Source organism: Hypanus sabinus, chromosome 6, assembly GCF_030144855.1.
Source record: "Hypanus sabinus isolate sHypSab1 chromosome 6, sHypSab1.hap1, whole genome shotgun sequence".
In the NCBI taxonomy this organism is placed as follows: domain Eukaryota; kingdom Metazoa; phylum Chordata; class Chondrichthyes; order Myliobatiformes; family Dasyatidae; genus Hypanus; species Hypanus sabinus.
Genome location: NC_082711.1, coordinates 135,359,669 through 135,386,373, shown reverse-complemented (window position 1 = coordinate 135,386,373; position 26,705 = coordinate 135,359,669). Strand labels below are relative to the sequence as shown.

At 40.5% G+C, this 26,705-nt stretch overlaps 2 protein-coding genes across 2 annotated transcripts in view; one reads left to right on the top strand and one right to left on the bottom strand.

Annotated features, from left to right (window-relative positions):
- ap2b1 (adaptor related protein complex 2 subunit beta 1) overlaps window positions 1–11,833 on the bottom strand; it is a 284,654-nt gene extending 272,821 nt beyond the window's left edge. Inside the window, exons 1-3 of the mRNA XM_059972980.1 lie at window positions 11,691–11,833; window positions 4,551–4,608; window positions 2,650–2,755 (exon numbers count right to left, since the gene is read on the bottom strand). Of these exons, the coding sequence (XP_059828963.1) occupies window positions 2,650–2,755; window positions 4,551–4,587 (143 nt within the window). The 5' untranslated portion in view covers window positions 4,588–4,608; window positions 11,691–11,833. The remainder of the gene's footprint in view (window positions 1–2,649; window positions 2,756–4,550; window positions 4,609–11,690) is intronic.
- A 2,154-nt stretch (window positions 11,834–13,987) lies between these two features.
- pex12 (peroxisomal biogenesis factor 12) lies at window positions 13,988–20,812 on the top strand. Its single transcript, XM_059972978.1, has 3 exons — window positions 13,988–14,250; window positions 17,180–17,724; window positions 18,753–20,812. Exons 1-3 carry the CDS (start codon window positions 14,122–14,124, stop codon window positions 19,147–19,149), a joined length of 1,071 nt encoding a protein of 356 aa, XP_059828961.1. The 5' UTR covers window positions 13,988–14,121; the 3' UTR covers window positions 19,150–20,812.
- The last annotated feature ends 5,893 nt before the right edge of the window (window positions 20,813–26,705 follow it).

Here is a 26,705-nt window from a genome sequence, read left to right as displayed (position 1 = left end):
ATTGTAAACAGTGAATCTGACCTCGTATTGATTCTTTACAATTAGAAGGAAGATAAGGCTGAAGTGCTATGTATTTTTTTCTGCAAATATGGACTGGAAAGATAGAGCTTAGTATGATAGAGATAAGTATGATAAAAGAAACTGCATCAGAATATCACGGTCTGGTCAAAAGAGCAAAACTTTTTGTCAGGTTTCTCACACTCCAGTTCAATTTTTCCTGGTATGGAGAGCATTTCTGTCATTCCTTACAACAACTATAAATGTTTACTAAGGCAAACAACAGCAATCTTACCCCTCTGTAATATTGCTCATGAATAACACAGTGCATACGTTATTCTCACTGCAGTTTACAACACAACCAATTCATATGTAAACATCATCCAGAGAGGTTCAATACATTCTTTAAATTTGATCTGAGCTTATCTCAAACTTCTGTAATTGACTGGGTGTACATAGAAGCAAGAGGAAATGGAATTTTGTTTGCAGTTCCAACTGCCATATCTATAGGAAGGAAGTGATTGCCTAGGACAGGGTGCACAGAAAAATGAGATTAATGTATAATGGTCAAAATAGAGATGATGGGCTGAAGGGCTTGTTTCTGTGCTGTATGATTCTACTTCTGAGAGTCTGTTGCTGATCTATCTGGCCTCAGGTTCCTCTGCTATACTCACCACTGAGCTCATCATCAGAGCATGAACTTGCCAAGGAGAGGCAGCAAATTCACTTCAAACCTGTCCCTTGGAGTTTCCCTGAGGAAAGGCTGATGTACAAATAGCAAACTCTTTTATTAGTGCTAACAGCTAAATATAGGCAAGCTTTGGATACCCAGCATATGCAGGTATTTTTTCTGCTCCACGTGAAGTTTGCTCCAATTCTGTGTTACTTTATTATAATGCTTTTAATTAATATTTTTATTCATCTTTAGTACTTCAATATGTCTTTAGTTGATTCTTTTTCATTATTTATCTAGACTTTTAAATATCTCTGAAAATTGAAAATATTTAAAAACAATTCAAAAGCTTTGGATTGGCAAATTTTCAAAAGCTGTCCGAGTATTCCAGGAGAGGATTTCAATGGTACACCATTCAAGGTCTACTCACAGCCTGGAGCTCACTCAACCTCACAATAACTCTTTCTTTTTACAATATTTTTATTCAGAAAAAAAAACAAGATTTACAGAGTGCAACACATAGATACATTTCAACATAACTTGTGTACATTCATATATTGTGATAAAATTGATCAAAATGTTATAGCATAACACATAAAGGTATACCACTCTGTAATCAAAAATTTAAAGATAGGTCATACATCATAAAATAAATTTTTTTATATAAAAAAAGTCAACCCCCTACCAACTACCAAAGAAAAAAGCTGATGGATGATAATAGATAAATTAGTAAACATATTCGCTTAAGAAGAGAAGATAAAAATATACATAAAAGTCTGTGCACTGTTAAACTTTATAAATTGGAAAAGTAGTTTAGGAAAGGTCCCAAGATATCATAAAAAGATTGTTTCGAATTTAAGTCTGAGCAGCGGATCTTTTCTAAATTTAAATAAGACATAATATCACGTAGCCATTGAAGATGTGTAGGAGGGGTAGACTCCTTCCATTTAAGTAAGATTGCTCTCCTTGCTTAAAGACAGGTAAAAACTAAAACCTATAGGTTAGAAGTATTTAAAGTTATATCTTCATCTGCAATAATACCAAACAAGGCAGTAAGGGGATTTGGGTCAAATTGGACCCTAAAAAGTTGTGAGAAGGTATGGAATACTTCCCGCCAAAACTTTTCAATTTTAGGGCAAAACCAAAACATATGAATTAAAGAGGCATCAGCAGAGTTGCATTTATTACAAAGTGGGGAAACATTCGGATAAAAACTGGACAGATTCTGTTTAGAAATGTAAGCTCTATGAACCACTTTAAATTGTAAAAGAGAATGACAAGCACAGAAAGATGATTTATTAACCCGTTTAAGAATCTTATTCCATCTATCATCAGAACTCTGACTATTTAGGTCATCCTCCCAAGCTTTTTTTTATTTTACCTAAAAAGTCTTGTCTAAAAACCTCACAATAATTGATGTATGCAGAGGATCAGCTCATAGTGCCCTCTGCCCTTGGAAAGACTATGATGACGCAAGTGAGTCTAGGTCCTGCTTGTCATGACCCTAGCTGCAAGCAGAAATCCTGCTTTGCAAAACAAGTTTTAATTCAGAGCTTTGACAAATAATTCATCAGCAGAAAAACAGAGGGCTCTGGGTAACCCTAGGTAATTTCTAAAGTAAAGACATGTTTGGCACAGCTTTGTGGGCTGAAGGGCCTGTATTGTGTTTTCTATCTTACTATGAACCCATGAACACTCAAATTGAAACAGCACCCAGATAGTTGGCATGGAATGACCAGTACAGATACTTCAGAAATGATGGCAAAGTGTAAGGCTGCTGGCTGAACTGTAAATGACAATCAGCCAATCAAATTATGTCATATTCCTTTCCCACTTCCACACAAAAAAAAAGGAAATGCACACTTCTCAAATAGACATTCACCCAACCAGAAGAAATCTTTTCAGGGAACTCAAATCAAAGACATCTGTATTTTGAGTAAAATCCCTTGGAAGGAATCCTATTTCCCCCGCCTTCTCACCTCACATCCTTGCCCACAGTCATGGCAGCAATAACTTTTTTTACTGCTTCCTTCCTTTTCTCCTTCTTCTCATTATTTAACTCAGCCTTCAGCTCGAATATCTCTCCTGAAACGTGATGATGAAAGGAATTAATCAGAGCATCTCACATCAATGTACATTTATTATCAAAGTATATATACTTCATACAACCCTGAGATTTGCCTCCCTATAGGCAGCCACAAAACAAAGAAACCCAAAAGAACCCATTAAAACAAAAGATTGTTGAACAGCCAATGTGCAGAAGAAAAAGCAAATCTTGCTAACAATAAAAGTAGCCACCGAGCTTCACCAGCACCATCTTAAACCAGAATCACAGCTGTAAGAAACGACTTTCAGTTCCTTTGACCAACATCAAGAAACCCAGTTATGCAGAAAAGATAACAATCTATAGGGTTTTGTAGCCAAGCTTTGTCCTATCCTCAATCTAATCCCATTATTATAGTACAGCAGATTTCAGCTACTTATCAGAAGCAGGGATCTTGATGGACAGTTGTTCCTCTCAAAGATTCATGTTTTTTAAATAAATTGCAGGATGAGGGCATCACCAGCAGGGCCAGATTTTTCTTTTGTCTTTCCCTAATTGGCCTTGAAAAGTGGCAGGATTTAAACATTCTAGATGGTTTAGCTTTCTGGTAAAGGTTTTCCCCAAACTGCCTTAGGGAGAGAGTTCATGCTTAACCAGCTGTGATGAAGGAACGACAATGCTTTCAAGACAATTTATTTATGAGTTTGCACAGAAACTGGCACCTGCCGCTGTTTCCCCACCCATGCTGCTTCTTAATGGGAGAGGATAGAGGTATAGGAGGTGTTGCTCAAATACCTTTAACAAGTTATTGCAGCAGATGTTGCAATGCCTCTGTGATGGAGCCAGTGAATATTTCAGGGTGATGCACTGGGTGCCAATCAAGTGGGCTGTTTTGTCAGTGATGGTGTTGGGCATCTTCAGAGTTGTTGATGCTGCGCTCAACCAGGTAAGTGCACATAATGCTCCAAAACCAATATCAAATACACAGCAGAATGCCTCTAGGGAGCAAGGTGGAGAGATATGCCACAAAATTCTCAGCCTCTGGTCTGCTCTTATAGCTACAGGATCTATGTTCAATGATAACCGAGAATTTTGGTGGTGGGCATCTGACCAACAGAAATTCCATTCAATGTCATCTCTCATGGAAGACATTCATTCCCTGACATCTGCACTGCGTCAAGAAGAATATTGATTTGTAATTGAGCACTAACTTCCTCAAAGGTCAAACATAACAGCTCAGCACCTGACACCATGACACATTTCCTTTTCCATCATTTTCCTTTTAATATAATTTACAAGTATACTTAATTACAATAAAACGCTCAAGGCACAACAAACGTCTTCACTACTAATAAAAATCTCTGAATGCCATTCAAATCTTTATAGCTGCAATTGTGAAGAACAAATGTGATGTCTGCACATGAGAAGCAAAATCCATGATCTATTGATGTAAACACACATACAAGATATGGACTTTCCAGGGCCTTTTTCCAAAAGAATATTGGAACTATGTCCTTACACATCCACTATTATAATAGTGAAGACATGAATACAGTCTTTCTGTTACACTTCTTCAGTGCTCATTTCTACTCAGCTAGTTTGAAAAACCATTTCTATTCACTCTTCAGTTCGCTTACACTTCACTAATCCCATCTGGCTGACACAGAACTGAGGTGTCTAGACAATCACACTTATAATCTGTACCTCAGGTCCCTATGATCCTGCAAATACATGTTGCATATCACTACTTTAGTAGTTATTAACACCTTTACCAATGAACTCTGAAATTTCAACACACTGCATGTGTTATTCATAGTAAACTATAGGAAAACTCACCTTTTTTATTTGTTGTGAAATACTTTGAGTCAGTCATGGTGGAATTATTTTAAGCTTCCTGAGGAACAAAACAAAGATGCAGTTTAGAACACGTTTCCACCCTGACATTTTTCTGAAAGAAACATTATTGATTTAATTGGTAACTACATCTATGTCAGGCAGTTCAAACTCATTTTTAATACCACAGGGCTGTTTTGTAATATCAGAGAGCACAAGAATTTTGTATATTCCAAAGGACTGCAGCCAGCTGAACAACGACTGTGATTGCACAAGGTCCAATATCAAAGACTTTTGCTTTTCAGTACAAGAAACCCAGATTTAACTCCATTCTCTTTAATGCTCTGTGTCAAACCCACTCCAAATCTAAAGTCCGATAGCAGAATTCTATGTCCTTTTGAAGTAGAAGAATGGTAATTGGTGAGAATGAGACATTCTATGTTATTGCTGCTGAAGAAAACAGATGGGAGAGCCTTTAGTAGTTTCAGAGTAGAGACAAGGCTCTTTCCGGTTTGTTTTGTGACTGCCTTTAAAGAGACAAATCTCAATATTGTATAATGTATACATACTTTGATAATAAATTAACTTTGAATATTCATCTTTACTACAGGGAGTCTTACTCGTCTGCTGCTTGTGCTATATTTGACTTGGCCTGGAAGCATTTTAACACCAAACAAAGGACGCAGAGTTTGAAGAAAAATAGGATTGCATCATATCACGCTGAAACTTCAGAGTGCTTAAGTTCTCTGAAATATTTTCCAGGGATTCTAAAAGAAACTTCTAGGAACTGATGTTTAAATAACTACAATGAATCACCATCTACGTTAGTTCTTCAAGCTGAACTGTGAAACTGTGATTTTGTTCTGTTGTGCCAAACCAATGAACACTCGTATGCATTTGACGGTGTTCACAGAATCTACATCACACTGCTTCAGTCCTAAAAATACTTCCCTGAGCAAGGCCTAAAATGTCTCAGGTAACTTCTTGTAAGGCATTCAGAGAAGTTGTAAAATACCGCATAATTGTCATTAGCTTGCTGATCTTCACTCCCTCTGTCTTCTGGAGCTGTTTCCTTATAACTCCCCAAACACCTAAAATCTCATGATACTTGCCCAAGCAGATGTTCACCCCTTAACAGGGTCACAGATACACTTGACAGATTCTACTATTTCTTAGAACTCCAGATTTCTTTACTCTCACTGCAATGTCATTTACCTTGTATTTTATTTTTGAGATTAGGCTGATCTCAACCAATATTTTTTTTTTACCTGTGCTGACTTGCCCAAGAAGGGAAAGCTGTGACAACTTGGGTAGCAGTTATGGATTACTGGGAATGGCTTGCTGAGCCATGTCTAAGAGTATGAGTCAATCAAAGATCATGGAACTTCAGGCAAGCCAGAGCAGCCCAGTAGCATAACAAGCAGAGGCAGTACCTCCGAGCACCATACTTCAATCTGACCTCGAGTGCTATTGCACTTCTCCGTTACTCCGGTTTGCTCCCACATCCCACAGGCATAAAGGTTGGTAGGTTAATTGATCACTTAATTGGGCAAGTGAATTTTACTGTAGAATCTGGGGAAAGTTCATGAGAACATATAGTCAATGTAATTCAGCACAAAATCAGGCCCTTCTAGTCCATGCCAAACTCTCATTCCAACTAGTCCCATCAACGTGAACCTGAACCATCACCCTCAATACCCCTCCATTCATATACTTGTCCAAACTCAAAGATTAACAATCTCTGACATTATCTGTCACATGTATATTAAAACACTGAAGCACATTGAAATGTACTATTTGCATCAATGACCAACACAGTCCAAGGATGTGCTGGAGGCAGCCCACATGTTTTGCTACACACCCAGTGCCAACATAGCACATCCACAACTTACTAACCCTACCCCATACATCTTTTGAAATGTGGGATGAAACTCATGTGGTTACAGGGAGAACGTACAAACTCTTTACAGAGGGGGTAGGAATTTAATCCCAATCAGTGATCATTGGCACAGTAAAGCATTACACTACCACACCACCCCTTCTTTAAATGTTGCCAGTGAACCCGCATCCACCAATTCAACTGGCAGATCGTTCCACACTCCATCTTCTGAGTGAAGCAGCTCCCCCTCAGGCACCCCTTAAATATTTCATCTTTTACCCTTAACCTATGACCTCTAGTTCTAGTCCCACTCAACCTCCTGCATTTGCCCTATTTATAACCTCATAATTTTGTATACCTCTATCTATACCTCAAAGGAATAAAGTCCTAACCTATTCAACCTTTCCCTAAACTCAAGTCCTCAAATCCTGACAACATCCTTGTAAATTTTCCCTGCATTCGAACAATCTTATTAATACCTTTCTTCTAGTTAGGTGACTAGGTGAACACAGCGAAGAATAAAAATTAGTTTAAAATCAGAATAGTTTAAATGGGTGGTTGATGATGAGGATGGACTCAATGGGTCAAAGTGCCCAGTTCCTTGATGTATTACTTTAGATAAGGGTAACAGATCCCACAATTAAAGGAAATTGATAAACCAACTAGCAAAGCAGTATTTTCAATAAAAAAAAGTATTTTTCTCTACATTAGTAGCAATCAAAGCAAATTAGATTGTTTTCTGAAGTTATAAGTGTTAGTAAACATTATAACAGATTGCTGTTTCTATTGAGGGGAGGACAAAGAGGCAGCAATGCAATACAAAGTGGACCAGTCTTAGTGCAAGGATTGTGAAAATTTTTTTTAAAAAAAGGATAGAAGCTCCAAAGTGCACTAGAATTGGTGATTGCAGGAGAGACCAGACCAACATCTGTATAAATCTTGGAACAGAGCAGACACGTAGTACTGGAGTGACTGTAGACGACAACAGAATGAACGTGGCCTTTCAATAAGAGGTTGATAAGATGCATTTCAAAGAAAAACCTAGAACAAAACATACTGAATGGAGTTATCCTTCAAGGTTAAGATACAACTCAAGTGAAGTCTTTTAAATTCTGAAACTATGTAAATTTCAGAATTTCAACTACAACCAAGTCCCATAATAAACTGGAACCTCTGATGCTAAACTATAACTGTAACATTATCTGTGATCTTGGAGATAAAAAGATTTGGGTTCAGATCCTGCATCAGGACCCCACTGGGTTCCTTCAGCAGTTTAGTTTTTCGTCTAAATATCACACATGCTCAAGTGAGACTGTGCATGGACCAAAAGGGAAAGTGAATGTTCATTTGTGTAATTATCATGCTGTACTTACCCACCTCTTCTTGCTTCATGCCTGTTCCTTAAACCTGCCTCATTCTTCGGTCTAATGCATCTGTTTTACCTACCACTCTGTGACACCAATTTCCTTCAGAGTAGATAAATCCTAATGAGAACACAGACGATTTTTCATGGTTCATTTCATTGGAGAGGTTGCAATCTACCTACTCAATTGTCCTAATACATGTAAATACTAGTGTCATTCTGTTGGTTTGCTATTATGAGCTTTGATTTTCAGGATATGGTAAAAACTGAAAGGTGCATGGATATGGATATTCTACATTTTGTTCTGTGGATTGCCTTGCCTACCTCTGGCCTAAGCTCAGCAATCTTCATTCCTACTACTATCTCATCATTTACTACTGACACATGTAGAGTAAGAGGCCCACTGTAACTAGCTCTGGATTTGCATACAATTCAGCATAGTGCAAATTTATTCTCTCATGAGGTATCCCTATTCTAAGTATCTATATGGTCCAGAATGCAGACTCTTTAAGGAACATTATTTCCTAGTACGAGAAACTACTTCTGCGAGGACCCATGTTTGTACTCCACTGTGTCCAGAAAGTGGCTAACTACATCCTCTAACATGCCTCTTATTAGCAAAACGGAGGTCATTATATCCTCAGCAGCTTTTCTGTTTGTTCACTTACTCACAGAAAGTGGCCATTGCTGGTCACATCAGATTTATTGTCCATATTTAAATGCTCCTGTGGTCAAAATGGTTGTTGTGATGTGTCTAGTGTGGCAGTGCAGTGGGTAGTGCCCTCACTTTCAGCTTCCACCGCTGGCTAGCAGTCTCGCAAAAAGGACAGCTGAATGTGTAAGTCTCTCCCTGCCAGTACCTAGCCTCTCCAACAGCAAGCCTCGTGCAGTGCTTCCTCGCTGGGACTGAACTCCTGGACTCCTTTTGGACTCAGGTTGAACTACAGAGGATGGGGATGAGGTCCACCCCTGCACACATAGCACGCAGGCCCACTGGTGTGTGGACACACCTGGTGCTCATGAACCAGATCCCCAGCTATGGGTAAATAATCCCACTGTCTTGCGGGCAGCCTCGGGAGAGACCAAGGCTGCGGGAGTAAACCCAGACAGCAAATCAGGAGTGGAGCCCCTAATAAGGCGGCTGGACGTCATTGAACATCGTTCCAGCAGCTCCTGCAGCCAAGCTGGAGCCAAAGGTATTGCTTCATAAGCTTTCCTTTGGACTACACTGGTCAGGCCAAGAGGCATATCTTGATGATTGGGCATCTCAGGATCTCCATACCTTCCACCTAGGCTTGAGATGATGATTGTCCCTCGAGACAGACAGATGCTAACCAATCAACCGCTTAAATGCCCCTGAACAGAGGAGGTAGTTGAAGTGTCAACATTGTAGTTTTGGAGTCAGAAATTGGGCAAACCAGGTGATGACAGCAGATCAGCAGATTTCCTTCCACAAAGGACTTTAGGGAACCAGGTGGGTTTTTAATCACAAGCCAGTTTCTTGGTTATCATTATTGAAACAAACTACCTTTACCCAATTCAGATTTAATTAATAATTTGAATCTAAACTCTTCACCTGCCATGCTAGGAACTGAACTCATGCCTCCGGTTCAGTAGTCCAGAACTCTGATTGCTAGTCCAGTCATCTACCAGCAAGGCTACTCCAGTCCTACATCTTTAGGGAGAAATCAGAATTCAACACAAAAGAACACAAAGCAGAAAGTAGTCCCACTTTACAGGTTTCTTAAGGGAGAGAAGTTAAAAACATTTTTCCCTATGTTAAAGATATTTGGAGATGCGGTAGCTTCGTGATCAAGTTACTGAACTAGCAACTAGAGCTCTGAACTAGTGAACCAGAAACAAGAATTCAAACTGTATCTCAAAGTCATGTAATTTAATTTTAAGTAATTGAACAAACAAATCTGGCATAAAGGCCTAAGGTCAGTAATGGTGACCATGAAACTACATCAGGAAAGTAAAAAAAAATTGCCATCTTACCCCTATGACCTCTGGCCCATCAAACATGGTTGAATCTTAACCTTCAAAATTCAAACAGACTTTTAGATCGCACAAATACTAAACTTCCCATCCATTGCACACAAAATCTAACTGTAAAAACTCAATAACTCCAATAGGCCAACCATATTGCAATCAATGCAGAACTGCTTACACAAATATGGTAAAACCTGTAAGATAATTTTTTAAATGAAAACACAAAAAAATGATAACAGAGCCAATAATTTTGGTCTCACAACTTAAACATGAACTGATCCTTGGAAAGCTCTTACCAGTGCAAGTGTAGCACAGCAAAGGATGAAGCAGTAACAAAGTAATTAAAATAAGGAAATAAAATGTGAAACAAGTGCAAAATTTTTCCATACGTCTTATTTCTAAAGCTTCTTTTTACACTTGCACAGAAGTACCTCGGGACATTTGAATTATCTACAAGCCAACATAAATACAAACAATTAGCGTATTAGTATCAATAAAATATTCTATTATACTATTAATAGAATATCAGGCCAATTTCAACTTTCTTCCAGATGCTCCTACCAACAGCAGCAGTTCCAACATCAACAACTTTCTCTGCAGCGTGAATCACCTCTCTAGCGTTGAGCAGAATATAATGTTGCATCCACTTTATCATTCAGTTTCACTGATAGGGCAAAGCCAGTCTTGTATTTAAAGAGCAAACACGAGGAAATCTGCAGATGCTGGAAATTCAAACAACACACACAAAATGCTAGTGGAACACAGGAGGCCAGGCAGCATCTATAGGGAGAAGCACGTCGACAGTGTTTCTCCTTATAGATGCTGTCTGGCCTGCTGCGTTCCACCAGCATTTTGTGTGTGTTGTTCCAGTCTTGTACTGGTATTTTAGACATCCCCCAACTTTAAATGCATACTCTCGTGTTATTGATGAGACTCCTGAAGATGACATCCCTTGTTGAACATTATTTTCCAAGCATATTGCCCAAGTGACCATGCCAATATTCTGAGTTGTTCAAATATCAATCTGATCCAGCCATCCACAATAGCCGAACAATCTGACTAATCCATTCATACCTCTTCTGGGATCAATTAGCATCACAAATTTGGAATTCAATCTGAGGTATCACAGTGTTTTAACCATGAAGACATGTGGCAGAATACAGTGGGTGTGGGGCCGATTAGTTCAAGCTAAAACAGAAGTAGTTAATATCTTTAGAATCTCTTTAATTATGAAATAATCTTATAGTAAGTCAACTCTACCAAAAGTACCCAGGAAACAAAGAGCAATTCTTACCTTCAGATCAACTCTGTTTGTGCCCCTTTTATGCTCAGTCCCCATGGGCTTCAACAATTGAAGACCCTCAGCAACCAATCCACCCAGAAAACTGCACAAGTACCACAAACCAGTTTCAGCCATTCAAGACCTCTACGTCACAGTAGCTGCTAAAGCAGGCAATCCACCCAGGAAACTGCACCATTATCACATATGCACCCGACAGGGCATCAGGCACTCAAACTTCCATCAGTCCTGAGGGTGATCTGGACAATTCCTGAACCCACCCGTCGCCCTGTCCTGGCTGCAACCAGGGATGGGGCAAAGAGACCTCCCACAACCCAGAAATGGTGGCGGCAACAGCATTCGGACATGCAGGCTGTTGAAATCGACCTATGAGCCGGTGCTCGCTGAGAAGGCAGAGCGGGGGTGAAGCTGGCACGGTGGCCCAGGGCGGAGGCTGCACCGACTGTGCCGATATCGCTGAGAGTCAGAAGGAAGATCCACGCAGGAGACAACGAGGAACCGGCCGGAGGCTGGGCGGAGCCCGGCAGGAAAGAGCGCGGCGGCCGGGCCCGAAACCCAGGCTCCGAGCCGCAGAGGACGACGAGGTTCGAGGGAGAACGTGACACCAACCTGCAGAAGCGAGAACCGATCGGGGCACAGGACACGGCCGAGGCCGGCGAGAAGGTGCGTGTGTACCGGGCAAAGCGGTCCCCCGGGAGGCCGAGCCGGAAGTGGGTGACGGCGGAGTGGGAGGGACCGGCGCCGGCAGGAGCACAAGTTGCCAGCCTCCCGGCTCCACTCCACCTCACCTCCAGCCTACCAGCAACCCTCCGATACCTCAAGCAGCCGGCCCTTTCAATAAATCCAAGTGGTTTGCGTGTGTCACTGTCCTCTTGTGCCTCCTAGGCTTCCAACAACCAACTTTTTTCTTGTAGCAGCTTTCCTACACTCTTACCCCCACACACCCCCGCTCCAGAATCAAGCCTTGCGCCGTCAGTAGATTCCAGCACCCTTCTTAGAGCTCTGGTAGCCCTTCAGCATCAGCATAATTTGCCTTCCTGCACATCCATTAGAACCCCCCTCCCCAACAACTGGCTGCATCAAAATTCACAATTCTTTCATTGTCTTACTGTTGTTAACACTGCCATCTTTTTGGTTCTTTGAATTCACTCGAGACAATGGGGTGTTTGTACAAAAAAATTCAACAAAAGTGACCTCCTTTCAAAAGACTCAAAGTAGTCAAGGAATACATAAAATCAAATAAGGACTGTCTTACTTGCCTCATGAATACATCATTCAGTTGAGAGGAGGAATCTCTTCTCAAAGGTTTGTGTAAATGGAATTTTCTTCTCCAAAGAAATGTGGAAGCTGAGTCACTGATTATATTGAAGGGCATGAAGGAAAGATTCTTAATCCAGAAGAGAGTGGATGGTTCTGGGGAAGTGCTAAGAAAGTGGAGCTGAAACCAGATTTAGATCAGACATGGTCTTATTGACAAGCAGAATGGGCTCAAAAGGCTAACTGATCTATCCTGTTCCTGTTTCTTATGTTCTTAAGCCATGCCACAAAACACAACAACATGGCATATTGAGCAAAGAAGACTGTGAGATTGGGGGGGAGGGGCAGGTGGTAAATTGCAATCATCTGCATCTTTGTGGTCTTCCCTGATATAGGCTCCAAATTCCAACAGTAGGCCGCAAGATCTCTGATGTAGTCAATCAAGTTGTCCACCAGGTGGGTCTTTCTGAAGAAGCAGTTACCATCCTGAACTGTAAACAGTATAGGAGTGCTACCTCACAAATAAATTATGCTACTGATGATTCCAGCTCACCACACTTTAAGTAAATTTGATGATCGTGCTTATTTTCAATTTGAATTTCATGTGCTGCAGGCTTCTGTTTAGAGAACTACAAGCCACAATGGTGTGCATAACAGTGAGGAGTTATCACTAGAATATCAACTTTAGTTATTATCACTATTTAACAGCAAGGAGATTGGTTGCATGGGAGTCTCAACATGTATTGCTGAGCTCAAAAACCAGTCAACTGTCATATTGAACAAGTAACTTTATTCTTTAAACCTAGCAACATCCTAGAAATTGAAAGAGAAGGTGATGTCAGAGTATTCAAGTATAAGAAAGCAATCCTCTTGATGGAGTAAACACAAAGTACACTGCAGATGCTGGGATCAAAGCAACTTAAATAACACGCTGGTGGAACTCAGCAGGTCAGCAGCATTCATGGAAACGGACAATCAGGACGAAGGGTCTAGGCCCAAAACGTTGATTGTTCGTTTCCACGGATGCTACCCGACCTGCTGAGTTCCTCTTGATGGAGGTTGGGCTATAAGCATATAGCATACTGACAAATATCACAAAAGGTGAGGTCTTGTTTTTAAAATGTGTGAAAACTAGAAGAATATTGTTATACAGATCAATTAGAATGCCTCAAAGTTACAAAGGAACCCAAGTAGAATAAGAAAATACAGTGTATTGTTCAGCTAAAGAATTAAACCTTGTATTGAAATCTTTTTTATATTTAATTGTGCCTTACAGGACACGTTTTAGTGTGGACTCATAGTGGGGGAAAGCAGTCAAAGCTGCTGTTCATTGCAACATCTTACGTTTAAAGTAGGAGACATAAGAGACTACTCAAACTGGAAGCAGGAGCCAAGCAAAATAAACTGCTGAACGAACTCAGCAGGTCAAGCAGGCAGCATCTGCAAGGGAAATTGAAAGATAGACGGGCGATAGCTGGTATAGAGAAGCAAAGGTAAGGGATGAAACCAGGGCGAGGTATTTATAAGTGGATCTGGGTGATGAGGGGGAGATAAACAGATGGAGAAGGGAGGATTGGTAACGGGGGCGCTGAGATGTGACTCTGAGTAGAGTCCATTCCTTGATCCAGTTGCATTGAAATTCGGATGGCGATCCGATTTCGATCGAATCTATTCCATATCCAGGTTCCGTTAGATACCGGTTCATGTTTGCGATCCAGTGTGCCGGGATTTACAAACTGCTGGCCCTGGTCCGCATGCGCGTTCGGGCTGACGACTGGTCGCCATGGCGGAGCACGGAGCCCATCTGACAGCTGGGCTGTCGGCAACCTCCGGCCGACTGTCCATCTTCGAAGTAGTGGCTCAAGACACGTTGATGTCGGCCGTTAGACCGGCGTTACATCACTTGTGCAAGGTGAGATACCAGGGCGTCAGGCTGACCCCCATGCCCCGGCCGGAACAGAAACCGGATCCTCGACAAAGCAGTTCGCAGTTACAGGAACGGGGGTGGCGGAGAACAGAGGTTGAGACAGGGGACGGAGGGAATGGGGAAAGCAGGGGTTGGGATAGAGGGAGGGAGGGGATGAGACAGTAAATTGGGAAGTGAAGATGCGGTGAGGGTTGTGGGAGCTGACAGGCAGATGGAGTGGATGGAAGCTAGGGGAAAGATGCAGATTGATAAGAGGAAAAGAAGTGGATGGAGGATACTAAGGGAGAGGGGGAGATGAAGGGAATGTAGGAAAAGGCAGGAGGCAGGCAGAGGAGAGTGCTTGATGGGGAGAGGAATGGTCTCGTTGAGGTCAGGTCAGTGAAGAGTATAGGTGAAGTAAAGAATGTTGTAGGACTGAGTGGGAGGCCTGTGTGAACATGATTGTGAGACAGAGTGGGGGATGTCTTTGTGAGGGTAGAGAAGAGGGTTAGGAGAAGTGTGGGTTGGATGGCAAAATATTGAGTTTGCGGTAATGCAAGAGCAAAGACCCTATTTGAATAAATATAAAGTGTATTTAAATCCTTTTAATTACTTCATTTATGTTAGTTTCTCTACATTTTGAAACTAAATATGTTCTGATTGTCCTCAGCATGAAGAATGGATATTTAGCAGTGAGCTGAAAAGCTTCTTTGCAGTAGCTTGGAATTTTTACTCCAGAACACAAAAGTCTATTTATAAGTGAATTCGTACCCCGAACAATTGAAAGATTAGGATTTGGTGGAATTTAGGATTCACACCTGAATTTTTGAATAGAAGACTAGGCTTGAGGGGTTATATGGTCCCATTTTTAATCCAGTGTTACTGGTTGTGATGCACTCAAAAACAGCATTTTATTACAGAAATGAGAAGATGGTGACTTGCAAGGTAGGAATTGCTCTTGGCTGCCAATCAATCGCTCCACAACAAAAGAAATGGGTCATGGATAACTTAAATGGTCAAGTAACATTTGAGCCAAAAATGAGTGTTCGTGGGGTGGGGGTGGTCTCTTGTATGGCAGTGTAGCAGTTAGCATGCACTATTATAGCTCAGGGCATCAGAGTTCAGAGTTCAATCCCAGCATCCTCTGTAAGGAGTCTCCATATATCCTTCCCGTGCAATGTGTGGGTTTTCTCCAGGTCCCCTGGTTTCCTCCAAGGTTGAAAGATTTACTGAGTAGGTTAATTGGTCATTGTAAATTGTCCTGTGTTTAGGTTAGAGTTAAATTGGAGTTGTTGGGTTTGCTGGGCTGTACAGCTCAAAGGGCTGGAAGGGTCTGTTTTGTGCTGTATCTCTAAATAGAATAAAGAACGGTTTTAAAGTTGGTTTATTGTTGTCACATGTACTGAGATATATTAAAAAACCTAGTTTTTCAGTAGAGAGAAATTTGCTATTGTTGCCTGATTCCTATCAACAAAAGATGAGGCTAAGTGCCTCTATAGGTTTGATCTGTTTCTGATAGTTAATTTTGTGGTTGCAGTTGAGAGACAGGATATGCCATTCATCCTTGTGGCATTGAGTGCATGACATTTATTGAGTATAAAAAATGTTATAAATTAGCAGGTCAAGTGTCATCTGTTGAGAGGGGAATGGAATCACAGTTAGGCTGTTGACCAGTCATCAGAATAAGAAAAGTTTAAGAATCTATTTTCAAGGTGTAGAGGAGAGGAAGGAGGTGGAAACGAGTGGAGCAATGCGCAGTGAGAGAGTGTGGTGGCAGCTTCCTAATAATTCTGACTTCTCTCTCTAGTTTCTGACCCTGTTCTAACAATGCCCAGTGTAAGCTTAAGCAACAGAACTCATAAGTTCTGATGAAAGCTCATAAATCAGTTGTGTTAATTCTGTTTTCTTCTCTACAAATGTTGCCTGACCAAATGCTGGAGTAGTTCCAGCATCCATCGTGCTTTGTTTCTCAAGAGTTTTACCATTGTTTCTCCCTTCCCTGTTTTCAATTATCTCTTTTCATTTACACTCCTCCTGACAAATTAATCATGATTACCAAGCCTTCAAATCCATCTTTTCCAACAGGATCATTTGTGTCATTTCCTTTCTTCATTTCCATAATCCTGCAGCTATTCTCATTCTTCTAGTCAAGCTTCTCCCTTCTCTGAAAAATAAAACATTTGATTTCCACTTTTTCTCAGTTTTGATGAGAGAGTTGTGAACTGAATCATTAAACTCTTTTCACAAATGCTTTTTAATCTGTTTTGTATTTCAATCATTTTTTTGTTTTTATTTAATATTTACAATATCTGCAATTTTGGTCACAGATATCAAGCAGCAATAGACACAATGGAGGGAAATGTATACATAAGGAGAGGAATCAGGTGTTATTTCTTCAGAAAATTGAAATTGAGAGGGGTGAACATTTTCTCCAGATATTAATCTTATTGTAGAAGGGCACTGAAGTTAATTCTGACAGGAATTCCTTATCTAGCTCTGCATTCTGGAGGGGAGAGAATGAGCGCTGTATAAACATGGATGTGAAAGGACAGATCTTTAAGGAGGAGATTAGAATGTTGGGCTTATAGAGGATCAAAAGGAGCTAAAATTAATTTATGAATAATATTGTTGAGATATGTTAGGGTTGGCTGATCGATACGGTAGAGAAAGACTACTAACAGTATATTCTATTAATAAAATATTAAATTGCAGAAGATGGCCATTCATGCCCTGTTATGTATTTCCAACTGATGCTTTTCCCACTGCACTGTCCCTTTAGTGAGCTTTAAGTTTTCTGAAAGTTTCTTTTGTGCAATAGCAATTCCATGTGAATGTACTGTAAGTATCCAAGAAAAGAAAGGCCCTATTTCCAACTTTACTTAAAAACCCTCAGCTTTAATACAGCTGATCTCATGGTCATGTAATGTTTTTTCAGGTACTTGTGGAATCCAACCCAGCTCGTTATGGTTTTCTATGGCGATGGTTTGATGAAATCTACACTCTGTTGGACTTCTTGCTTCAGCGTCACTATTTGTCTCAAGCTAGTGCTTCCTTCTCAGAAAACTTTTATGGTCTGAAAAGAATTCCAATTGGCCGTGGAATGTGCAGACTAGCAAGCCATGGACTCCCACGGGCCCAACATTGGCGGTCTCTGTTAATGATAATTGCTGTTCCATATATAAAAGTGAAATTAGACAGACTATTTGCCAGACTGAGAGAGGAAGACGATTATGCTATTCATCTCCCAGAATCTCCTCGGAAGCGCTTATACAAAGCTTTCCTTGCAGCATATCCCTTTGTGAACTTGGGTTGGGAGGGGTGGTTCCTCATCTATCGACTCTTGTACATCTTTGGAAAAACACACTTCCACTCACCGCTTCTGCGAGTGGCTGGTGTCCGCTTGGCAAACCTGACCCATGCAGATTTGCAGAGTTTTGACCAAAGATCCTCTTCTGTGAACAGATCTCCCATCAGTACAAGGTAAGGAAAAGGTTTTGAAGAACTAAAGTCAGAGGGTTTGCAGTAAAAAAGCAAAGAAATGCAAAAGCTGAAAGTCTGAAATAAATGCGGAGAATTCTAGAAATACTCAACAGATCAGACTGCATTTGTAGAGAAAGAACCATTGGTACATTGGATTTATGGCCTTGTTACAGTTCTGATAAATGGTTATTGACCATTATTAATACTTTATTGCTTCACAAATGCTGCCTGATCTGCTTAATGTTTCTAGCATTTTATATCAGCAATGTAAGTTATAAAGGAGGTTACTGATGTGGAGGACCTTTTGGTTTTTGGAAATCTCTTTTGAGGTGTTTTTTAAACTTTCAACAAAGTGAAGGACTTAATAAAATACATAGGTCTCTCCAAAGTTTTTACTGCAAAGAATTCAAGTCATAGAATGTGATTAAAAACAAACATCTAGAAGTTAAGGGGAAACACCTAGTGTTGAAAAATGCCAATTAAAAGCACTAATTTGATCCATAAGTGTGATTATATTTAATAATAATAACTTATTTGCAGAGCACTTTTCATACAGAGGAAAGTAGTTCAAAGTGCTTTACAATGGGAAAAAGTGCAGACATTAAAAAATAAAAAACAAAAAGATGTTAGTTAAAAGCAAAGTTAAATAAATAGGTTTTGATCTGTCATGTAAAAGTATCAACTGAATCTACATCCTTTGCAGTGTTGAATTCCACAGTTTAGGAGTGTAGTTTAAAGAAGGCTGACCTGCCAATTTTTTGAGGAAGATTGTTTAAGCTTAAGAGACAAAAGAAGTCCTGAGAGCTTGAGCAGGATTATAAAATGAAAATGATTCCGTGATGTATCTGGTTCCAAACCATTAAGAGCTTTAAAACAATAAGAACTTTAAAATCAATTCTACTATTGATTTGCGTTAATCTATAGGGGTGATCATGTGTTCAGTCCCTTCAGGACATTATGGACTGGGAAAACAGAACCTCTAAATTTTGTGCATGTATTCTGACCTCTGCTCTTTCTTTCTCTTGTAGTGTGCTTGGAAAGCTGTCCACCTTCTTTGGTAATGCCCTGAGTGGTGCTGCAGTCTCTCTTTCAACTGGTATTTCAGTGGGCATCTTCTTCTTGCAGTTTCTTGAATGGTGGTATTCATCTGAAAACCAGGACACAATTAAATCCCTTTCCTCCCTCCCAACTCCTCCCCCACCAGTGCACTTTGATAGGCTGACAAATGATACTTTGCCCAAGATGAAGACCATATGTCCTATATGCAACAAGGCCCGGATTAATGATACGGCTTTGGCAACCTCTGGGTATGTCTACTGTTACCGATGTATTTACAACTATGTAAAACGCCAGCAGCGATGTCCTGTAACAAGCTATCCTTCTGAACTGCAGCATCTTGTAAAGCTCTACTCTCCAGAAGCATGAAGACAACAGATCCATCCATAAAACCATTGGCTCATTGGAAATGTACTCTTTAAGTGCACTGTAATGGCTTTCTGAGTTGTTGGCAACAAACGACCTGCTGGAGGAGTTCAGCAGGACAAGCTGCATCTGAAGGAGGAAGAGAACTGTCAGTGTTGCAGGACAAAATTCTGCATCAGGACTGGGTGAATTATTGTTTGATTTGGTGAACTGTATTGTGCAAGTTTCTGTGGAAGTCTCTGAGGCAAATATCAGTTGTGCCACTGTAATTGTTAATTGCTTAGCTTTTCCCAGCTTGTTCTGTTTTCCCTAAAGTTGTTGACTTCTGTTACTTCCCAGCCAGGTGAGCATTCACTTATGAGCAGGGAGAGCATATTGATCCCCAATATCAAATGCACTAATGCCCACCTCTGTGCAACTTTTTTTAGCAAGTTACAGATGATCATAGAGTCCTACAGCATGGAAACGTATTCTTCCGTCCAGTGAATCTGTGCCAACCATCAGGTGCCCATTTTATACTAATTTTATTGCCCCCTCTCCTAACATTCCCGTCTGTAAATTCTACCACTCACCCTAAACACTAGGGGCAATTTGCTGTGGCAGAGCATTAGGAAGAAGCCTACATCTGGTGCAAGGTCATACAGCCAACACTAGAGAATGGGATCATGCCTGTTTCACTAGAGCTGCAGGGCTACAGCTCTACTAACTCATGATCATTAGACCTGGCTGCAAATACAGCTTGCAGAAGCCCCTTTAACCTCCCAGGTTGGATTAGCTAAAGCAGCTCGGACCAGAAATCAGACTCCCGAGCTCTGATCTGCTTTCGCAAGAACATGGAGGAGCAGTGGTGATGGGATGTGGTGGCTGGTAGAAGATGAGGTTAATTAACTTAATCTCATGGCCAGTTAAAGGATATTCTGCACACTGACAAGAGAAAATGAGAACTATTTGTCATACTTCATATTTATATTAATGTGAGTTTTTGAATAACATCACTGAATTTTTAATAAATGATTTATAATTTAATAAGAAGATCAAGGGAATGTATCAGTTGAGCAAAAAGTCACATTTTTACATGGCAGGAAATACTCCTAAAATGTAAGATTTTGCTTCGCCTGGATTAAATCAAGCTTTACTTATCTACTTTATGTAAGTACAGTACTACCTCATATTTTGAAGTGTTGCCTTCCCAGACGTCACTTTGTTAAGTTTAATTTTGGAAATAATTATGCAATAATTTATGTTAGGATAATTGCAAATGTCTGCTATCAGGTTATATATTCATTAGGTTTTTGTTAAAATTTAGTGGTTTAATAATATTTTGCAAAGTTGTACATAATTAAAAAAGTAGATTATAAAATAAGCTGATAAAATATGATTAATAAATAAACCAGTAATGTAAAAACAGAATTAAGCTACTCATGCCTGCTCTCAGGGCAAGTGTTAAGTTGCCCATGTCTTTTGTTACATTATCACACTCTTTCTCCTCCAATCTGTCATCAGTTGAATTCGAGATGTGGGAGCTGCTGACAGGGAGAATCAGAATTGCTGGTTTGACCTGGCAACGCCTGCCCTTGGGAAGTCGGTGATTTCTTGAAGAAGGTAATGGTGGCTGTTTGCCTTGCCATCATCTTCCTCTCCTGAAGCATCTGCTGAAAGAAAATTAGACTTCATAATGCAGTTCATTTGATGGCACTACTGTGATACCAATCCAGATCACTTCTCTGAGTAAGTGGCTGTTATATCCATAATTTTGGTTAAATTAGACAGAAACTTAGTCATATAGTGGTTCTCTCAGATGATGATGTATCTGTTGTAGTGCTTTCTGCTTCTCCATCTCCAAATCAGTAAGCTAACTTCTGAAACTGCAAATGATAAGCTCCTGCACATTATGCATATTAAGATTACCATCTGGTCGATATTCATTGTGGAATTTCTTCCTCAAAACCAACAAGTATGTTAATATTTCTAGTCATGATGGTTGTCCATCATATCCAACAATGGTTAGAATAAATAAATCTGAAAAATGAAAAAGTAAAATAATGTCAGAAATATATGTTAATCTAAAACTGATTAATCATCAGTTTTAGAATAATATAATCTGGTAACCTCCTTTTTCAGTGATAAGACAAACCACTGGAGGTTTGGTGGCATTCAGCTGGAGATGGCAGCTCAGGTAGTTTTCAAAGTTGACTCCTTACCCCATTATGTCTTACACCATCAGGTCAAATGTGGATCCCATGGCAGGCAGGCACATTCTTCACTATACCAAGTTAATAAAATTGGTTCAAAGGTAAATACAGACAGGTTGTGAGAATAGCACCATGTAGAGCTAAGAAAAAACTAAAATGCCAAACTGTTAGAGGTATAAAGTTCTCTGCTAAACAGTAAAAAAAAACATGCACTCCGTAAAGCAAATTACAAGAAAAGACAAGATCAAATTTCTGCAGTCCCTCCAATGGAGGATGGTGATGGATAATTAACAGCTAAATAAAAAACAAACCTCCAAGAATATGACTGAAGTATGCAGAATTATATTCAGACATGAGTGCTGAGTGAATGATCCATCATAAAATACCTTGAAACTCTTGCAGTATTACTCAGGCCAATTACATTCACTCCGTGCAATATCAAGTCATAGCAGAAAGCACAGAGGGCAACAAAGCCAGCGAGGCTGGACAAAGGCCCAGATGAATGAAAATTTATGCTCCACAATTAATTGCACCAACATTCTTGCTCCAAGTTCAGTTAGAACATAGGTAGCTAATAAACTGTGAAAAAAAATTGCTTGTTTATTTATATTAACAGAAGATGGGCCAAATTATTTCACAATTAGTCTCCTCTCATTGACTGGAAAAGTGATGGAAGATTCTGTGCGGCAGCGTTCTATTACTCTAACTCTATGACTCCATTTTATGTCATACTGCTATCATGCAGATAGATCCCTGATAGTCTCAGTGCTGTCCATTTTGCTCTAGATTTCATAATAGCCTTGATCTAAACATGGTGCTAAGAGGTAAATTCCAGAAATGAGATGAGAGTGACAGTCCTTGATAGCAATGCAACTTTTAATAAGTGTTGTGTCAAGGAGACCTCTGCAATCTGTAGCTTTTACCCAAGTATAGCATCAAGGTGCCCTAGTAAGTTGTAGTCTATGAACATAAAGAAGAGAATATTCCAATGGTGGGAATCATACTTTATGTAATTGTAGCTGTCAGTGATCAATCTGATGGTCCAATCAGTGGCAGGAACAGGCCACAGCAATGAGTTTTCCTGCAGGTCAGTGATAATTGTTTAAAAGTACAGAAGGGACAAGTGGGGCAGCCATGCTTGGGACTAGGTGTATCAGGCTTTGGCTCAAATGGAGGCACGGCTCTGTGTAAGCTTCCATTGAGGTTCCCTTTTTTTTTCCTCTTACTGTTCCTAGTGTAGTAAATGGCTGTTGTGTGCACTTTATTCCAGATGTTGGGAGTCCTAGGAGACCCAGAGTCTCCCAGGGAACTACAGCTGTGTGAAGTGCATCCAGCTGCAGCTCCTTGAAGACTGTTAGGGATCTGGAGGAACAGCTGGATGACGTTCGGCTTGTAGGGAGAATGAGGCGATAATTGATCAGTGTTACAAAGAAGTAATCAGCCCAAAGTTGCAGAGGAGAGTAGCTTGATGACTGTCAGGAGAAATGGAAATGTGAATAGACAGTTAGTGCAGAGTGCCCCTGTGGCCATTCCCCTCAATATTAAGTATACTGTGGTGGGGGATGTCCTTCCAGGGTTACTGGCACTCAGCACAGTTCTGTGGTGTAGAAGGGAAAGAGGGAGAAGAGGGGAGCTGTGGTGACACGACTCGATAGTTAGGGGAACAAAAAGGAGACACTGTGGACATGAACGGGACATGGTATATTGCCTCTCAGATGCCAGAGTCAGGGACGTCTTGGATCACATCCACAACATTTTGGAAAGGAAGGGAGAGCAGCCAGTTATTGATACCAATGACCTAAGAAGGAAAAACAAAGGTCCTGAAATGAGAATTTAGAGAGCTACATAGAAAACTGAGAAGCAGGACGTCCTGGGTAGTAATTTCTGAAATGCTGCCTGTGCCTCGCATCAGTGAAGGTAGAAACAGAGTGATTTGGCAAATTAATGTATGGCTGAGAAGCTGGTGCAGGGGGCAGGGTTTCAGGTTCTTGGATCATAAGGATCTCTCCTGGGGGGAGGCATGACCTGTTCAAAAGTGATGGGTTACACCTGAACCCACGGTGAACCAATATTCTCGTGGGCAGGTTTGTTAGAGCTGTTAGAGAGGGTTTAGACTAATTTGGCGGGGAGGTGGGAACCATACTGGAGGGACTCAGGATAGGATGGATGGTAAAAAGGCAAAGATAGCATGCAGTCAGACTGACAGGAAGGGCAGACAGATGATAGTACATAACTGCAGCCAGCAGGGTGAGTATTAGTGCATTAGGGATGAGAATCAAAAAGGGTTCAAATGCAGCGCTGGAAGTGTTATATTTCACTGCATAGAATATAAGAAATGAGGTGGATGATCTTGTTGCACTTTAACAGATTGTTGGGTATGATGTGGCCATCACTGGATCATGGCTGAAGGATGGTTGTGGTTGGGAGCTAAATGTCCAAGGTTACACATTTTATCAAAGGATTAGGAAGGTCGGCAGAGGGGGTGGTGTGGCTCTGCTGGTAAAGAATGGCATTGAATCAGTAAAAAGATGTGGCAGAGGATCAGAAGATGTTGAATCTTTATAGGTTGAGTTAAGATATTGCAAGGGATAAAGGACCCCAACTGCAGTTATATACAGGCCTCCCAACAGTAGCTAGGATATTGACCACAGATTACAATGGGAAATGGAAATGGTGTGTCAAAAAGGAAATGTTATGATAGTCATGGGAGATTTCAGCATACCGGTCAATGGGAAAATCAGGTTGGTAATGGATCCCAAGACAGTGAGCTTGTTGAATGATGATGAGATGGCTTTTTAGAGCAGTTTGTCGGTGAGCCTGCTAGGGAATTACCCGTACTGGACTGGGTGTTATGTAATGAACTGGAGGTGACTAGGGAGCTTAAGGTAGAAGAACCCTTAGGAGACAGTGATAACAACATGATTGAGTTCAACTTGAAATTTGATAGGGGGAAAGTAAAGCCTGATGTAGCAGTAAAGGAAATTACAGTGGTATGAGAGAGGAGCTGGCCACAGTAAATTGGAAGGAGATGCTGGCAGGGATGACAGCAGAGCAGAAATAGCCTGGGTTTCTGGGGAAATGAGGATAACATTGGATAGATGTAATCCAAAATCAAAGAAATACTCAAATGGCAAAATAGTACAACCATGGCTAACAAGGGAAGTCAAAGCTAAGGTAAAAACAAAAGAGAGACCATACAACGATGCAAAAATTAGTGGGAAGTCAGAGGATTGGAAAGCTTTTAAATCCCTACAGAGAGCAATGAAAAGAATGAAAGCAAGCTAGCAAACAATATCAAAGTGGATAGTAAAAGTTTTTTCAAGTATGTAAAAAATAAAACAGAGGTGAAAGTGGATATAGGTGCTCAAAAAGATGAAAGACCTAACGGTACATAAGTTACCTGTGCTAGATGATAGCCTAAGGTTCGGAAAGAGATAGCATTAGAGATTGTGGTGGCATTAGTAATGGTCTTTCAAAAATCTTTGGATTCTGGCATGGTGCCAGAGGACTGGAAAATTGCAAATGTCATTCCACTCTTTAAGAAAGGAGGGAGACAGCAGAAAGGAAATTATAGGCCAGTTAGTCTGACCTCAGTGATTGGGAAGATGTTGGAGTCAATTGTTAAGGATGAGGTTATGAAGTACTTGGTGACACAGGACAAGATGGGACAAAGTCAGCATGGTTTCATTAAGGAAAATCCTTGCCTGACGAACCTGTTGGAATTCTTTGAGGAGACTACATGTAGGATAGATAAAGTGAATGCAGTGGATGTTGTATATTTGGACTTTCAGAAGGCCTTTGACAAGGTGGCACACATGAAGCTGCTTACCAAGTTAAGAACCTATGCCTTACAGGATTGTTACTGGCATGGTTAGAGCAATGGCTGATTGGTAGGAGGCAGCAAGTGGGAATAAAAGGATCCTTTTCTGGTTGGCTGCCAGTAACCAGTGGTATTCCGCAGGGATCTGTGTTGGAACTGTTTCTTTTTAAGCTGTATATCAATGATTTAGATGAAGAAATAGATGTTTTTGTTGCCAAGTTTGCAGATGATACAAAAATTGTTGGAGGGGCAGGTAGTGTTGAGGAAACCGGTACGATGCAGAAGGACTTAGATAGATTAGGAGAATGAGCAAGAGAATGGCAAATGAAATACAATGTTCGAAGATGCATGGTCATGCACTTTGATAGCAAAAATATATGAGCAGACTCTTTTCTAAACTAGGAGAAAATTCAAAAATTGGAGATGCCAAGGGAACATCCTTAGGTTAACTTGCAGGTAGAGTCAGTGGTGAGGAAGGTAAATGCAATGTTAGCATTCATTTCAAGAGGTCTTGAATACAAGGGCAGGGATGTGATGCTAAGGCTTTATAAGGCATTGGTGAGGCCTCACCATGGCCATTGTGAACAGTTTTGGGCTCCTCATTTAAGAAAACATGCACTGGCATTGGAGAGGGTTCAGAGGAGGGTCAGGAGGATGATTCTGGAAATAAAAGGGTTATCATACGAGGAACATTTGATGGCTGTGGGACATGAAAATGAGTGAGAACTAAATTTTCTATTGAATTGTAGATGGACAGAGAGTCATGATATCGTTCATGAATGCCATTTATGGCATTGACCAATCATGGCCTCAGTGTTGTGGGCATTTGTCAATCAAATAGCATCATCTCAGGGAAATTATCAGAATATGGAATTGATTTTGACAAGATAATGACTATTTGCAGCAATATCAGAGGAATAATTTAAAACATCTTAAATATTGTAGGTGAAGAAAATAAATATTTTTAGAGTAACAATACGAGTCAAATTAAAAACCATTGAAAATTTCCCTTTTGCTGAATTAGGTCTACAGTGGAAGCAATCTCATTTGCTTTTCAGACAGTTTTGGATCACTTGGACAATGCTAATACTGCAGTCACGCTGTTGTTTAATGTCACAGCTCAGATTTTAATACAACCATTCCTACAGTTCTGATCAAAAAGCTCCAAATCCTGGGCCTCTGTACCTTCCTCTGCAAATGGATCTTTGATATCCTCACAGGAAGACCACATTCTGTGCAGATCTGAATTAACAGCTCTACCTCACTGATAACACTGGACCATATCAGGGATGTGTGGTTAGCCCACTGCTCTACTCTCTCTGTACCCATGATTGAGTGGCTGGGCACAGCTCAAATGCCACCTATAAATTTACTGGCAACACAACTACTGTTGGCAGAATTTTAGATGGTGATGAGAAGGCAGACAGGAAATGTCAGCTATTTGAGTGGTGCCACAGCAACAATCTTGTACTCAACGTCAGTAAGACCGAAGTATTGATTGTGGACTTAAGAAAGGGTGTAAGGGAACACACACCATTCCTAACTGA

Coding starts and splice junctions, on each gene's coding strand:
- pex12 (XM_059972978.1), top strand. CDS start 14,122: ATGGCGGAGCACGGAGCCCATCTGACAGCTGGGCTGTCGGCAACCTCC. Junction 14,251..17,179: donor CGTTACATCACTTGTGCAAG/GTGAGATACCAG, acceptor ATGTTTTTTCAG/GTACTTGTGGAATCCAACCC. Junction 17,725..18,752: donor AGATCTCCCATCAGTACAAG/GTAAGGAAAAGG, acceptor TTTCTCTTGTAG/TGTGCTTGGAAAGCTGTCCA.